Source organism: Carassius auratus, chromosome 35, assembly GCF_003368295.1.
Source record: "Carassius auratus strain Wakin chromosome 35, ASM336829v1, whole genome shotgun sequence".
NCBI classification, from domain to species: domain Eukaryota; kingdom Metazoa; phylum Chordata; class Actinopteri; order Cypriniformes; family Cyprinidae; genus Carassius; species Carassius auratus.
In genome coordinates this window covers 16,979,778-16,992,324 of record NC_039277.1, presented here as the reverse complement: position 1 = coordinate 16,992,324, position 12,547 = coordinate 16,979,778, and the positions used below count along the sequence as shown (strand labels likewise).

General features: G+C 37.9%; 3 protein-coding genes across 4 annotated transcripts; 1 reads left to right on the top strand and 2 right to left on the bottom strand.

The window, feature by feature from the left end:
• LOC113054682 (tubulin alpha chain, testis-specific-like) lies at positions 1–10,968 on the top strand. 2 transcript variants are annotated; one of them, XM_026220381.1, is made up of 8 exons: positions 1–141; positions 354–576; positions 1,521–1,669; positions 1,759–1,911; positions 2,672–3,199; positions 3,375–3,648; positions 9,891–10,010; positions 10,638–10,959. In XM_026220381.1, exons 1-8 carry the CDS (start codon positions 139–141, stop codon positions 10,640–10,642), a joined length of 1,455 nt encoding a protein of 484 aa, XP_026076166.1. In that variant the 5' UTR covers positions 1–138; the 3' UTR covers positions 10,643–10,959. The 2 variants fall into 2 exon arrangements, with proteins under 2 accessions (XP_026076166.1, XP_026076167.1); XM_026220382.1 differs by lacking the exon at positions 1–141 and adding an exon at positions 703–764 and having other exon boundaries at positions 405–576; positions 10,638–10,968.
• On the bottom strand, positions 3,705–7,873 carry LOC113054683 (vacuolar protein sorting-associated protein 37B-like). Its single transcript, XM_026220383.1, has 4 exons — positions 7,625–7,873; positions 6,465–6,636; positions 5,364–5,434; positions 3,705–5,277 (listed from the first exon to the last, which is right to left on the bottom strand). Exons 1-4 carry the CDS (start codon positions 7,736–7,738, stop codon positions 4,879–4,881), a joined length of 756 nt encoding a protein of 251 aa, XP_026076168.1. The 5' UTR covers positions 7,739–7,873; the 3' UTR covers positions 3,705–4,878.
• An 861-nt stretch (positions 10,969–11,829) lies between the features above and the next one.
• LOC113054685 (electrogenic sodium bicarbonate cotransporter 4-like) lies at positions 11,830–12,373 on the bottom strand. Its single transcript, XM_026220384.1, has 3 exons — positions 12,203–12,373; positions 12,042–12,114; positions 11,830–11,954 (listed from the first exon to the last, which is right to left on the bottom strand). The coding sequence occupies exons 1-3, from the start codon at positions 12,319–12,321 to the stop codon at positions 11,892–11,894; spliced, it is 255 nt and encodes an 84-aa protein (XP_026076169.1). The 5' UTR covers positions 12,322–12,373; the 3' UTR covers positions 11,830–11,891.
• Between the last annotated feature and the right edge of the window lie 174 nt (positions 12,374–12,547).

The following is a 12,547-nucleotide window of genomic DNA, read 5'->3' as shown; positions in this document are numbered from 1 at the left end:
CACAAACAATGTTTTCTTTCTATGCGGCGAAATCAGGAGAAAATATAAAGTAAAATTAATCAAATTACCAGTGTAAATTCGAAGGCTTACGTATCTATCTCGCCTTAACATTAAATATCTTAACATTAAATCTATAAAATGGTAAGTAAATTTGTCAGTATCTGAAAAAGTTGAACTAGCAGAGTGGTTGGCCGACTAACGGTCGGTGTTTTTTTTTTTTTTTTAATGTATGAGGTTTATATTATAAATATCGTGATTATTAATTAAAAAAATAAACTAGCAGCTAAAAATAATACACGTTTTGACGTTGCAAATGGTCTTAATTATTTATTCTTTTATTTTTTATTTTTTAGCGCGAGTGTATCTCCATTCATGTGGGTCAGGCTGGAGTTCAGATCGGTAACGCGTGCTGGGAGCTGTACTGTCTGGAGCACGGAATGCAGCCGGACGGGCGCATGCCCACCGACCAGACCACCTCCGGCGGAGATCAGTCCTTCAGGACTTTCTTCAACGAGACCGGCGCCGGGAAAAGTGTGCCCAGAACTGTGTTCGTGGACCTCGAACCCACCGTCGTTGGTCAGGATGCATTTACACTGCACTTCTTTTATAAAAATGTCGAAATACCATACTACAGTTAACGCTAGTGTAACAACTTTTTTAATAAATTATTGCTAACATCAAGTTTTCTGCTGACATCATCAGCCCTCTAATTTTTTTGAAACCTTCCTCTTCGGGGCGGACTTGGGGCCCTAAGCAAATTTCAGGTATGGGCCCCCAACACAATAACTATGTGCTCTGCACGCCTAACCCTCATTTCGCTTGCTCTCTCTCTCTCTCTCTCTCGTAGTTTATAGTTTATTTACCGGTTTACAACTCAAGTAAATAATTGGTCAACTCAATACTGTTCTAAAGCCATCTTAGGCTTCCTTATTATGTTTTTTCGAATTGCAAAAGAAGACATTAAACAAATGTTTGCACTTGTCCATTTAATGAATTGTTACCTTTTTCAATCTTTTTACAAAAATGATTCAAATTTCATGAAATTATCCTATGCAACTCATTCCATATTCCAAGTGTTCTTAAGGCATATGGTAGGGTTTGCTGAGAGTTTGCTCAATCTCACGACGTTCTGTTAAGCAATGAAGCTGACAGCACTGTACAATGAATCTCTTAATTACATGTATTTACACATTGTCGTAACGATTCGCAAGCTTGCAGAACTCAGCACTTGACAAAAGTGCTGGTTTTGATCTGTAAGCATTTAATGCTCTCCAGAACATAAATACACACTAGTGTTTGCCAAATATGTTTTATCAATATCAGATTGGACCCCCAATTCCCCTTGGCCCCAAGCGGCCATTTACCTTGTTTTTTGGTTAAGTCCGCCCCGGTTCCACTTTCACCATCCCAGTGTTACTTTTGTATTAGCCCTTGACTCTAAAGTGTGCTTTGGTCTGATCTAGGTGCCCCTGGACTGTGATTTGTATGCACCCTTACCTTACTCTTTTTTTCCTATTCAGATGAGGTTCGAACTGGAACATATAGACAGCTGTTTCACCCAGAGCAGCTGATAACTGGGAAAGAGGACGCTGCCAATAATTACGCCAGAGGCCATTATACCACTGGCAAGGAAATAGTAGATGTGGTAATTGACCGTGTTCGCAAACTGGTGAGATATTTTTCTCTATTTTGATATACAACATTTATTGCAATTACATTTTTATAGATGAATTAATAGTAAGTGTCTTTTGTTTTTAGTGTGACCAGTGCACTGGACTACAAGGATTCCTCATCTTCCACAGTTTTGGCGGTGGAACTGGTTCGGGTTTTGCTTCACTGCTGATGGAGAGGCTGTCTGTTGATCATGGCAAGAAAGCTAAGCTCGAGTTTGCAGTTTACCCTGCACCTCAGGTACCTTTTTCACCAGTCAAGATGTTTCACTGGAAGATCAAATTATGATTAGTTTGATTAAAGATCAAAAAAGCAAAAATGCAAACAAATCCAAGGATTATTATTTTTTAGACATTTTTAAACTACAATCACCCAACCTAAATGTTTTGTCACCCAGTGTATTGGTGTTTTACAATATATAATGTTGTTGATTCATATTTATATTGTGAGGAAGATACTTAAAAGAAACTTCCAAACACTGAATTGAATTTATTTTAACTTACAGAATAATCTATTTAACCTTAAAATAGGTTTATTTAGGTTGATTTCTCTTTAAGACCTCATGCCCGGATCAAACTGTTACACATAATTTTTTTTCTTAACTGTCTCAACATTTACGTAAAAGACTGTATACCAACAATGTTTAGAATAAATCGACTATTTACATGAATACTAATCAAGACGGGCACTTTGACAGGCATTTTGTATGTATTAAGCCATTTACGCAAAGGCGTGGGCTCTCAGATGCATCTCTATGTGCGTGAGTGCACAGAGTGCGCAAGTACGGAATTAAGCACTTTAATGTTTAAAATTGTATGACTCAAAAGCACGTGCAAATGGTACATTCCGAAATTCTGTCGCAAGTGTCTTTCACATTCAAATATTTGCATGAATTTCAAACGTTACATGCGTGGAAACTGCATGAATCAGTAGAATTATGCGCAATCCCGTGCCGAAATTCAAGACCTGAAACCTGTTGACCTTTTGGATTTTTCTTGAGGTTTCCACCGCAGTGGTAGAGCCCTACAATTCTATTCTGACCACACACACCACCCTGGAGCACTCAGACTGTGCTTTCATGGTGGACAACGAGGCCATCTATGATATCTGCCAAAACAACCTGGACATAGAGCGGCCCACGTACACCAACCTCAACCGCCTCATTGGGCAGATTGTGTCATCGATCACCGCCTCCCTGCGATTCGACGGAGCTCTCAACATCGATCTGACAGAGTTCCAAACCAACCTGGTGCCGTACCCTCGCATCCACTTCCCCCTGGTCACATACGCCCCGGTGATCTCCGCAGAGAAGGCATACCACGAGCAGCTGTCCATCATGGAAATCACCAACTCCTGCTTTGAGCCAGTCAATCAGATGGTGAAGTGCGACCCTCGGCACGGGAAGTACATGGCTTGCTGTATGCTGTACCGTGGAGATGTGGTTCCAAAGGACATCAATGCTGCCATTAGAAGCATAAAGGCCAAGAGGACCATTCAGTTTGTTGACTGGTGTCCCACAGGGTTCAAGGTCAGCCTATGTTTTTATTCTAAATTCTATTGTACATTGGAAGCAAAGCATCATGCAAAACTATTACGAGTGGAATAATGATACAACACAGCATACAATAGTAATGTTTGTAAATATTAGCTTGATGTTTGTTAGGTGTGAAAATGTGTGTTCCTTGCATTTTTACCATTATCAGGTTGGTATAAACTACCAGCCGCCAGCTGTGGTTCCAGGAGGCGATCTGGCCAAAGTTCAAAGGGCAGTCTGTATGTTGAGCAACACCACAGCCATCGCTGAGGCCTGGGCTCGTCTAGATCACAAGTTCGATCTAATGTACGCAAAGAGAGCCTTCGTGCACTGGTACGTTGGAGAAGGTATGGAGGAGGGCGAGTTTACAGAGGCCCGTGAAGATTTAGCCGCTCTCGAGAAAGATTACGAAGAGGTGGGAGTCGACGCCCCCAAAGGAGAAGGTGAAGAGGGAGAAGAATAAATAAAAGTTTTGAATATAATAATAAATACTGACATTGCACTTTTGTTAGTCTTTAGGCATTTATTATTCAGCATTAAAAAAAATCTAGTCACCAATATCCACTTATCAGACAGCTACAATGTACAGTACTTTACATAAGGAGTGTTACAGGTTACCACACTACAGATAAAACCGTTCAAAAGGATTCTGCACCATTAATCGTCTTCAGAAACACTAAGTTGTAGATGGCTTCAAAGATTTATCAAAGCACAGCGACGGTGTGGATAAATGCTTTCTTCATTAAACGTCACTCGTTTGTTCTGTTGCAAGGCACATTTGATTTCTTTTACCTGTACTTACATCAGTGTACAGAAAGTGACTTTACTCTAACTTTACAGACTTGCATAATAACATCCTTCATATAAAACGTGCACAAGACTTGTCACAACCCAGCATGACAGTTCTTTGATCAAAGTACCTGCACTTCTCTGCAAAGATAAGATTTCATCAGAAATGCAGTGCAAAATAGATCACTTTACATATCGGAAATGTTGTAAACAGCATTCTAATTACTGGTATATAATATTTATATTATATTAAGTATATTAGCTATTTAAGGATAGTTTTTTTTTCAGTTTAGGATAATTAAACTGTTTACTAAAGTCTGATTCACACTAAGAAAGTCTTTCTATAACAGACTTACTGTCAGGCCGGTCTGTTAATGCCACAGGAGTATTTTAACATTTCATGTTAGAATGAAATCAATTGAAGTCCAACAAAGCCACTATATTCAAAACCACTTAACAGAGCGCGCATGGAACAGGTGGAGTGCATCTTTGGTCAGTTTTTAAACCAGAAGTCCAAAATTCCAATATTGTCTGTTATCGTTACAGTGACTATTTTCCTCACAAAATAAAAAGTACACAGTAAAATTGTCTTATGTGTGCATAAGGACCTGTTTTCATATCCATCTCAATATCATTTTCAGTTAAATTAGGATATTTACATGAGAAGGGCAATTCCCCCATTGTTTAGAAGACACACTACTTTTCAGCTTAAAACTTTTGATTCTGAATCATAATCGTCTTAATGCATCTTATGTTATGCAAACAAACTGAAATTAATTCTGTGGAACTGCAGAAACCCAAACCTGTTTAGGATCAAAGTGCATCTAAAGAAAAAGAAGACGTCACGTTTCACGTTCTAGTGGAAAGGCTCAGGCAGAAGAACATCATTGCATTATGAAACCTGCCTGCGGGGGAAGACCAGCGCCGGGTCCCTGAGGGAGTGCTTGTGGGTATGGACAGGAATATGGCACCGTGTTTGGCAGAGGAGCACCGATGCTCTGAGGGTTGTAAGGCATGGCTGATGGTTGAGATATCTGTGCAGGTCTTACATGAGCTGGAGAACCATTAGCTAGCCTTTGGATAGGTGCGGTGAAGTTATGGGTCTCCTGAGGTTGTGAGGGATCATTAGAGGAACCCTGAGGAAGATGAACCCCCTTCAGCACCATCTCCTGTAGTTTATCGATCTTCACACGCCTCAGATGTGCCAGCTTCCTCTTGCTCTGGTAGTCATCAATGAAGCAGTCCAGAGGCACGGATCCATCCAAGAATGAATCAGCCATGTTCTACGAATCATAGGGGGAATCTTAGGACACTGTTCGTCGTGTAAAAATCAGTTATGAATTTCTGAAAACATGGACAGTGTTGTCACCTCTGTTTCTTCTTCGATCTTGGCTCCCTCGGTTTGCAAAAGAGCCAACAATGTGTCTAGTGATCTGTTTCCTGATAAAAAGATCCAGTTTAAAAGATGGATATATGTAAAATTACGTCAATATTTCGTCAGTGGCATCCAGTTGTGCTACATTAGCAGTTAGAAAGACCATCACATTAATATTGCAATCTCTTAATTGGACAGTAGTCTGAGAAATAGTTATTTTGCATTTTAAGCCAATTTTGATTAATGAGTCTGCTCAAATAATAATGGGTCATGGAGGAACAGTTCACCCAAAAATTTAAATTAGCTGAAAATGTGCTCTCCGACCACTCAAGAAGAACATGAGTTTGTAGACTTGAAAAAATGTAACACTAAATCACTTGCTCATCAAAGGATCATCTGAAGTGAATGGGTGCCGTCAGAATGAGAGTCAAAATAGAGTCCCAATGAATGAGAGTACCAATGAATTACTTGTGAAGTTTTTATCAGCTGTTTGGACTCTCATTCTGACGGGACCCATTCACTTCAGAGGACCCAATTGAGACAGTGTTGTGAGCATTTTGCATTGCTTTCATAGAAAAACTGTACCAGATAGTGATCAAGCAGACCCATAACGGTCTAATAATAGAAAGAGTGTTTTACATAATGAGGATAAGTTTACATCAGTGTAGAGTTTCTTTTGGAAATATTGAAGCAGTCTTTGTATCAGTGTAATTCTAGTCTTTCTGCTGTATCCTACTGACCCTGATAAACTCACTTTCAAAACTTCTGCTCGGCTAAATTTACTCTGACAACACAAGATTCTTAAAATAAATCATGGAGAAAACTGGATAAATACACAGAACAAAATACAATCTTTTAACACTGACGTGTGCAGTTCTCTGTAAATCCTGTCTTCTCACATGCTACGATTGGTCGATTATGTACGATGCCTAGACACTATTTGTCAAACTACTTTTCAGTAATCCTTAAACAAATATGAACACAATAGAAAAACAAAGCCAAAACCCGGACAACACTTGATCTATTGATTTATCATTTGAAACCCAACAAACATTTGTTAAATGGTTTGAGAAGTGTGGTAAGTTCATATCAGACCTAGCGTGGACCCGCGGAGCTGGTAGGACTCGTGCAGATCTTGTAAACAGCAGTAGCGTTTGGTCAGCTGGATCTTCTGATGGTCCAGTTCAGGCTGTAGGTTGAGGTTTTGCTCCGCCAGGCTGCGGTTACTGGCGATCGTCAGCTCTTTATTCTGCTGCATTTCCTGCATCTGTGACAACAACAGCGAAGTCAGAAACCAGAAAAAGCACAGCCAAAACTCCAGCCACCTGGATCAAATGATTTATTTCCAAAATACCCCAATATTCAAATCATCATGATGCTACATTTCCCCCCTTAAAAACACATGACCAAAATTGTTATACAGTATGACTGGAAACTCGTGCATTCTTGATGCATGGAAAACTTACAGTTAATGATTAGTGTTTATTTCCAGGAACTTTTTAACTATTTAATAATAGAAAGCAAGATTACTTAGGCAGCACATGCACATTGGGGGGGAATCAAACCATCTAAAAGGACCTATAATTACAATATAATTTAAGATATGTATTGCTTAATAAGAGATTACAAGAATGGCCAAGTGAATTATTGTGAAGTGAATTACATATATATATATATATGTAAATTTTTACTTTTAAATAATTATAATAATCATTTACAATTAAACAAATAAAATTTAATTGTATAATAATTTGTTTTATCTAAAAAGCATTTTTGACTTTTTTAGAGGTGGGAAAAGGTAAAGGATTTTAAAAAATTACACGAAACACTAATAACTAATAATCATATTATTGATTATCATCAGCATTGCTATATATATAGCAAAGAAACTGCTGAACTTGATCAGTCGAGAGGAGGTTGACAGAAGCAGGTCGTTCGTACTAAAAAGTCTTTATATCACAGTTGTTTTTTGTCTTTATTTTATAAGGGCAGTTCATATACTGCCTCCATTCTGAAGTCTGGCACTATCCAGTCACTCCTTCAGTCAACAACACTGTCCAATATAAAACAATACTGATGTAGTCAAAGGTGAAAGGTCTCGGTCCCAGAATACAACACAATAACACAAAACGCCACAGCAGCAAGGCAATGAAAGCCCGAGCAGCTGTCACTCATCTGCACTCACTGTCAGCACAAACTCACTCTTTCCGGGATTTAATGAGCGTTTAATGGCTGTCGCGTCTGCGCTCACTCACCTCCTCCATCTCTCTGACCATTTCCCGGAGCTTGCCATCGTCCTCCAGCAGTTCGTGCAGCTGTGTGGACGAGTACGACTGCAGTCTGTCCTCGAAGCCGGACATTTCTCCCATAGCTTTGTTATTGTCTCTCCGCCGCCGCAGGGAAGTATCTTGTGTTGCTCCTCGGCCGGAAGTCGAGTAATTCCCGTCAAATCAGCGCGTGTGAATGGACGTGACGTCACGCGCGTGGACGTGTGAGCGACGTCAAGAGGCCATTCATGGAGTAAGATTTAGGAAATACGTTTTTAATACATAATTTATTATATAATCTATACATACAATTTGCTTATTATACTTAGAATATCTTCCCGCTAAACATTTGAATTATTTCACCTATAATTTGTACCAGTATATTTATATATAAAAGATCAAAACATGATTGAATGTTTTCAGTTAGTAACAAATATTTTAATGTTTGTAATGCATAAGATTTTATGAAATCCATACATAATATCATACAGTTCCAATATTTATACAATGCTATAATAAAATCATAAACTTAGTTTAAACCTCTTCCGCTTCTTATTGCAGTCTTTCTAGGTCTTCTCATGAATCTCATGTGCTGATCTTAACACTTGCTGTGTGTTTGTGTGTATGAGCTCAGTCGTTCACACTGGCACAGCTCAGCTAGATCTAAATTAAGGATCTTGAGTAAAATCCAAGGTCTGAATGACTCAGGCACAATATGGTCAATGTGGGTTTGGAATCGTGCGTCACTGGCTGCGTTGGTAAAGTACACAAAAATATCATACATCTGTGAGCCTCGTGTGTTTGGGAAAGGGCCAGTGATGCTGTGCTTGTGACTCAGATTGTATCTCATCGTAAGCGTGAGGACAAGCATGTTTTGTGTGTTTGATCAGCCGGATGCTTCAGGTTCATGTAAGGGGTGTCAATCTGTCCAGATCCAGGTTCAGTTCGCCAGATCCCAAAAATAAGGGTGATACTCAGACATGAATAAGAAAGAAAAATGAACATATATATGTGTAAAGATTAGTTTAAAGTTTAAACCACATAAAACTGTCATTTGCTTACGTCCCAGTACTCACAGTTAGGCCGAGGGGTCAGAATTAGGAGGGTTTGGACAACATGACGGACTCCCTGGCTTCAGAGGAATCTTCAGTGTCGCGAGGGAGGCTTTGGGACAGTTTGACTGGGAGAAGATGACACAGATGCAACAGATAATATGCATGCATGTACACTAAAGTGTTATTTATTTATTTATTAAATTAATACTTTTAATCAGCAAGGACACATTGAATTAAATTGATCAGAAGAGAAAGTATAGATACATGTTCTTTTGAACTTTCTATTCATTAAAGAATCCTGAAAAAAAAAACACTGTATTACGGTTTCCACAAAAAAATTAAGCAGCACACCTTTTTCAACATCGATAATAATAGGAAATGTTTCTTGAGCAGCAAATCATATTAGACTGATTTCTGAAGGATCATGTGACACTAACTGGAGTTTATATTTTTTGTTAACAATATATATATACACACACACACACACACACACACACACACACATACATAAATAAAATAAAATATATAATATGTATTTTACATATTTACTTATTTAAAAAAAATTAACATTTATAATAGAATACAGAATATATAATTTAAAACTATATAATAAAAATATAAAAATATATAATAGAAAATTTTTAATTAAAATAAAAAACATTATAAATCTAAACTCACTTAAAAAAGGCACTTCTGAACAGTAGTGTATGGTTTCTAAGGGCAAGTTCCCAGAGTCCAAAATGAACTTGGTTGGTTGGTTCTCACCAAAAACCAAGGTACTTTGACTTAATGTGCTTACATCAGATGAATAATGAGAGATATTATGATTTAAATCATGCACTTTGTTGCAAATATTACATGCAAAACAATATTCAACTCTACAAATGACCACAAATTACACACTGAGGAAACAGAGACATTACAACCAACTTGACAACTCTAGTTATCAGGAGGGACATATTAAATAGTGCTATACAGTGCTTTTCAGCAACACTGTGGCATTAAAAGAGAAAGTGTCAAAGATTAAATCACTACACACTCAAACATCACAAGATTTTCTGTGTCTTCAAGAGCGTATTAGTGTTCTGTCATCTCACACATCTAATGATGGTTGTTCTTACCTCTTCATCGCCGTTGTTGTGTTCCTCTGACTTGGCTTTCTTCTTCTCTTCCTTTTTCTTCTTGTCCTTGTCGAGCAGGATGTCATCCAGCCAGGCCAGATCATGCTGCGAGAAGATCAGGTCCAGAGTCTTCCTCACAACCATCAGGCCCAGAATCTGACAGAGGAAACGGTCACATGACAATAGGGCAAACAAACGGTATATAATTTGTATATCCAAATACAAATTATGGTCTGAGAATCACATACTGTACGAGTGGATCTGATAAAAAAAATCCAGGTTATATTTTAGCCCACATTAAAAAACAAAAACAACAATAAATGTAAAATAAATATTAGGCATAGAGAAAATATAGCCTATTTTAAGATCTTTAACTTTTTTTGCAGTATGGTATTTCTTTCATGAAGAGCATATTTCAACTTTTTTTTTTTTTTTACTTTCTAAATAAAATAAAATATTATGTATTAAGAAAATAAAGCATATTTTATAACTGTTAAGATGTAAAATACAATAAAAAGAATATTAAATAAAATAAGGCCAATTTAAGATCTTTTAGACTTTTTTAAAAGTATATGACATTATCTTCATAATAATTTTTTCAGAATAAAATTTTTATATTTTGCATTTGCAATAAAGCCTATTTTAAGATCTTTACTATTTTTTTTTTTATAATTTTTTCTTTGCACTTTGGAAATGTTCATAAAATTAAGCATATTTTAAACATTTATTTTAGTTTTTGGAATATGACCTATCCATTTCTTAATTAGATTTACTTCTATACCCCTTCAGTTTTGATTTGAAACACATTTCTAATGATTGGCCCAGAGTAGCAGAACTCGCACCATGACAGGGAAAAGGATGGCGACCACAGTGGACTTGAGGATCCAGAGGACGGCCAAACAGGTGATCTGCACCAGAGTGAAGAGATGCACGTGCCGCAGGGGGACGTGCCACAGGAAGACCAAATCAGGCTGGTGCTTGGCTGGCATGAGGAACAGCTTCATCCTCTCCCAAAACTGAACAAAACAGGAAAGTCTGGTGAAATCTACCAAAGGAAATATATTTATATAATAGTTCCAACTATGTATTATTTTCTTTCTCTCACAAAAAGAGTTGGTATATAGTGCAAAACTACTTTTAAGGCCTTTTGGAGCTTGAGAAGTTAAATCATCATCCATCTTTGTTGTATGGAAATTAGCAACTCAGATATTCTCATTTTATGCTTCAAAAAGAATCATGAAGGTGAGTAAATGATGGATTTTATTTTTATTTTTGAGAGAACCACTGTAAGTAAAAATTATAATTTGCTGAACGTTTCCTCACCCTTGGGTCATCTAAGCTATAGATGAGTTTGTTTCTTCATCAGAACAGATTTGGAGAAATGTAGCACTGCATCTCTTGCTCACCAGTGGTTCCTTTGCAGTGAATGGGTGCCGTCAGAATGAGAGTCCAAACATCTAATAAAAACATCACAATAACCCAAACGTAACCCACACCATCATTCATCAGTTAATTTCTTGTGAAGTGAAAAGCTGCATGTTTATATGATTAAGAAACAAACTCATCATTAAGACATTTTTTACTTTAAACTGTTGCTTCTGGCCAAAAGATGAGTTCATAAACAATAATAATGCCTCCTCCAGTGAGAAAGCCCATGTCTCACATCAAAATCCACCCACATTTATGTTTAGGGCTGTTTTGAACTGGTTTCGCGGTGCATATTTCACTCCTTTTTCACCGGAGAAAGCAATATTATGGACAGTAAACTAATATTTTAGCCAGAAGCAATGGTATGAAATTAAAAACATCCCAATGATGGATTTGTTTAGCTTTACAAGACATAATTTGATGGACTGGAGTGGTGTGGTTTATTGTGGTGTTTTTATCAGCTGTTTGGACTCTCATTCTGACGGCACCCATTCACTGCAAAGGAACCATTTGATGAGCAAGTGATGCAATGCTACATTTCTCCAAATCTGATGAAGAAACAAACTCATCTAAATCTTGGAAGGCCTGAGGGTGAGTAATTTTCAGCATTTTTGGAAAATCTGAATCTAAATCTAAATCTGAACTACAGATTTACCTGAATGCCATGGAGAGAAGCGACGCCCATATACAGGAACACACCATACAAGGGATGTACTGTGCAGAAATACACAACATAATAGTTTCTGGAATGCAAAGTATGAGCATGATTTGATTCCAATACAGTAAAAGTGTTCAGATTACCTGCAGTATTGGTGCGAGGAAGACAGAGACTCCAGTGAGGACGAACACCAGTATGCCTGTGAGTCTCTGTTCCCTGCATTAAACACAAACATAATGCTCCTCACAACGACATGACAAAATACTTGTGCTAAATCCTACACAAAAGTCTGGTTTTGACTTACCGCACACCCTCGCCTGGAGCGCTGGACTCGCTCTCCATCTTCAGAGAGTCGATGTGGGCGATGGAAATAACTGTGGCTGCTACATACCACGGCAAACCCATGAAGGAGCAGACGGCCATGAGGATGCCCACCCAGAACAGGTTCAGATGATAACCACAACCTTTCTGCTCAGGTAAAACGGGAAGAAGAAATGTAACAGTGCTACACTGAACAGCATGCATATAACCTATTCAAGCTCTCCAGTATTGTGAAGGGTCCTCAAGGCTTTTCTATTAAAATCTATTTTAAAAAAGCATATTTAAGATCTTTCTGATTTTAATTTTTTTATTTTTGCAGTGCGGCATT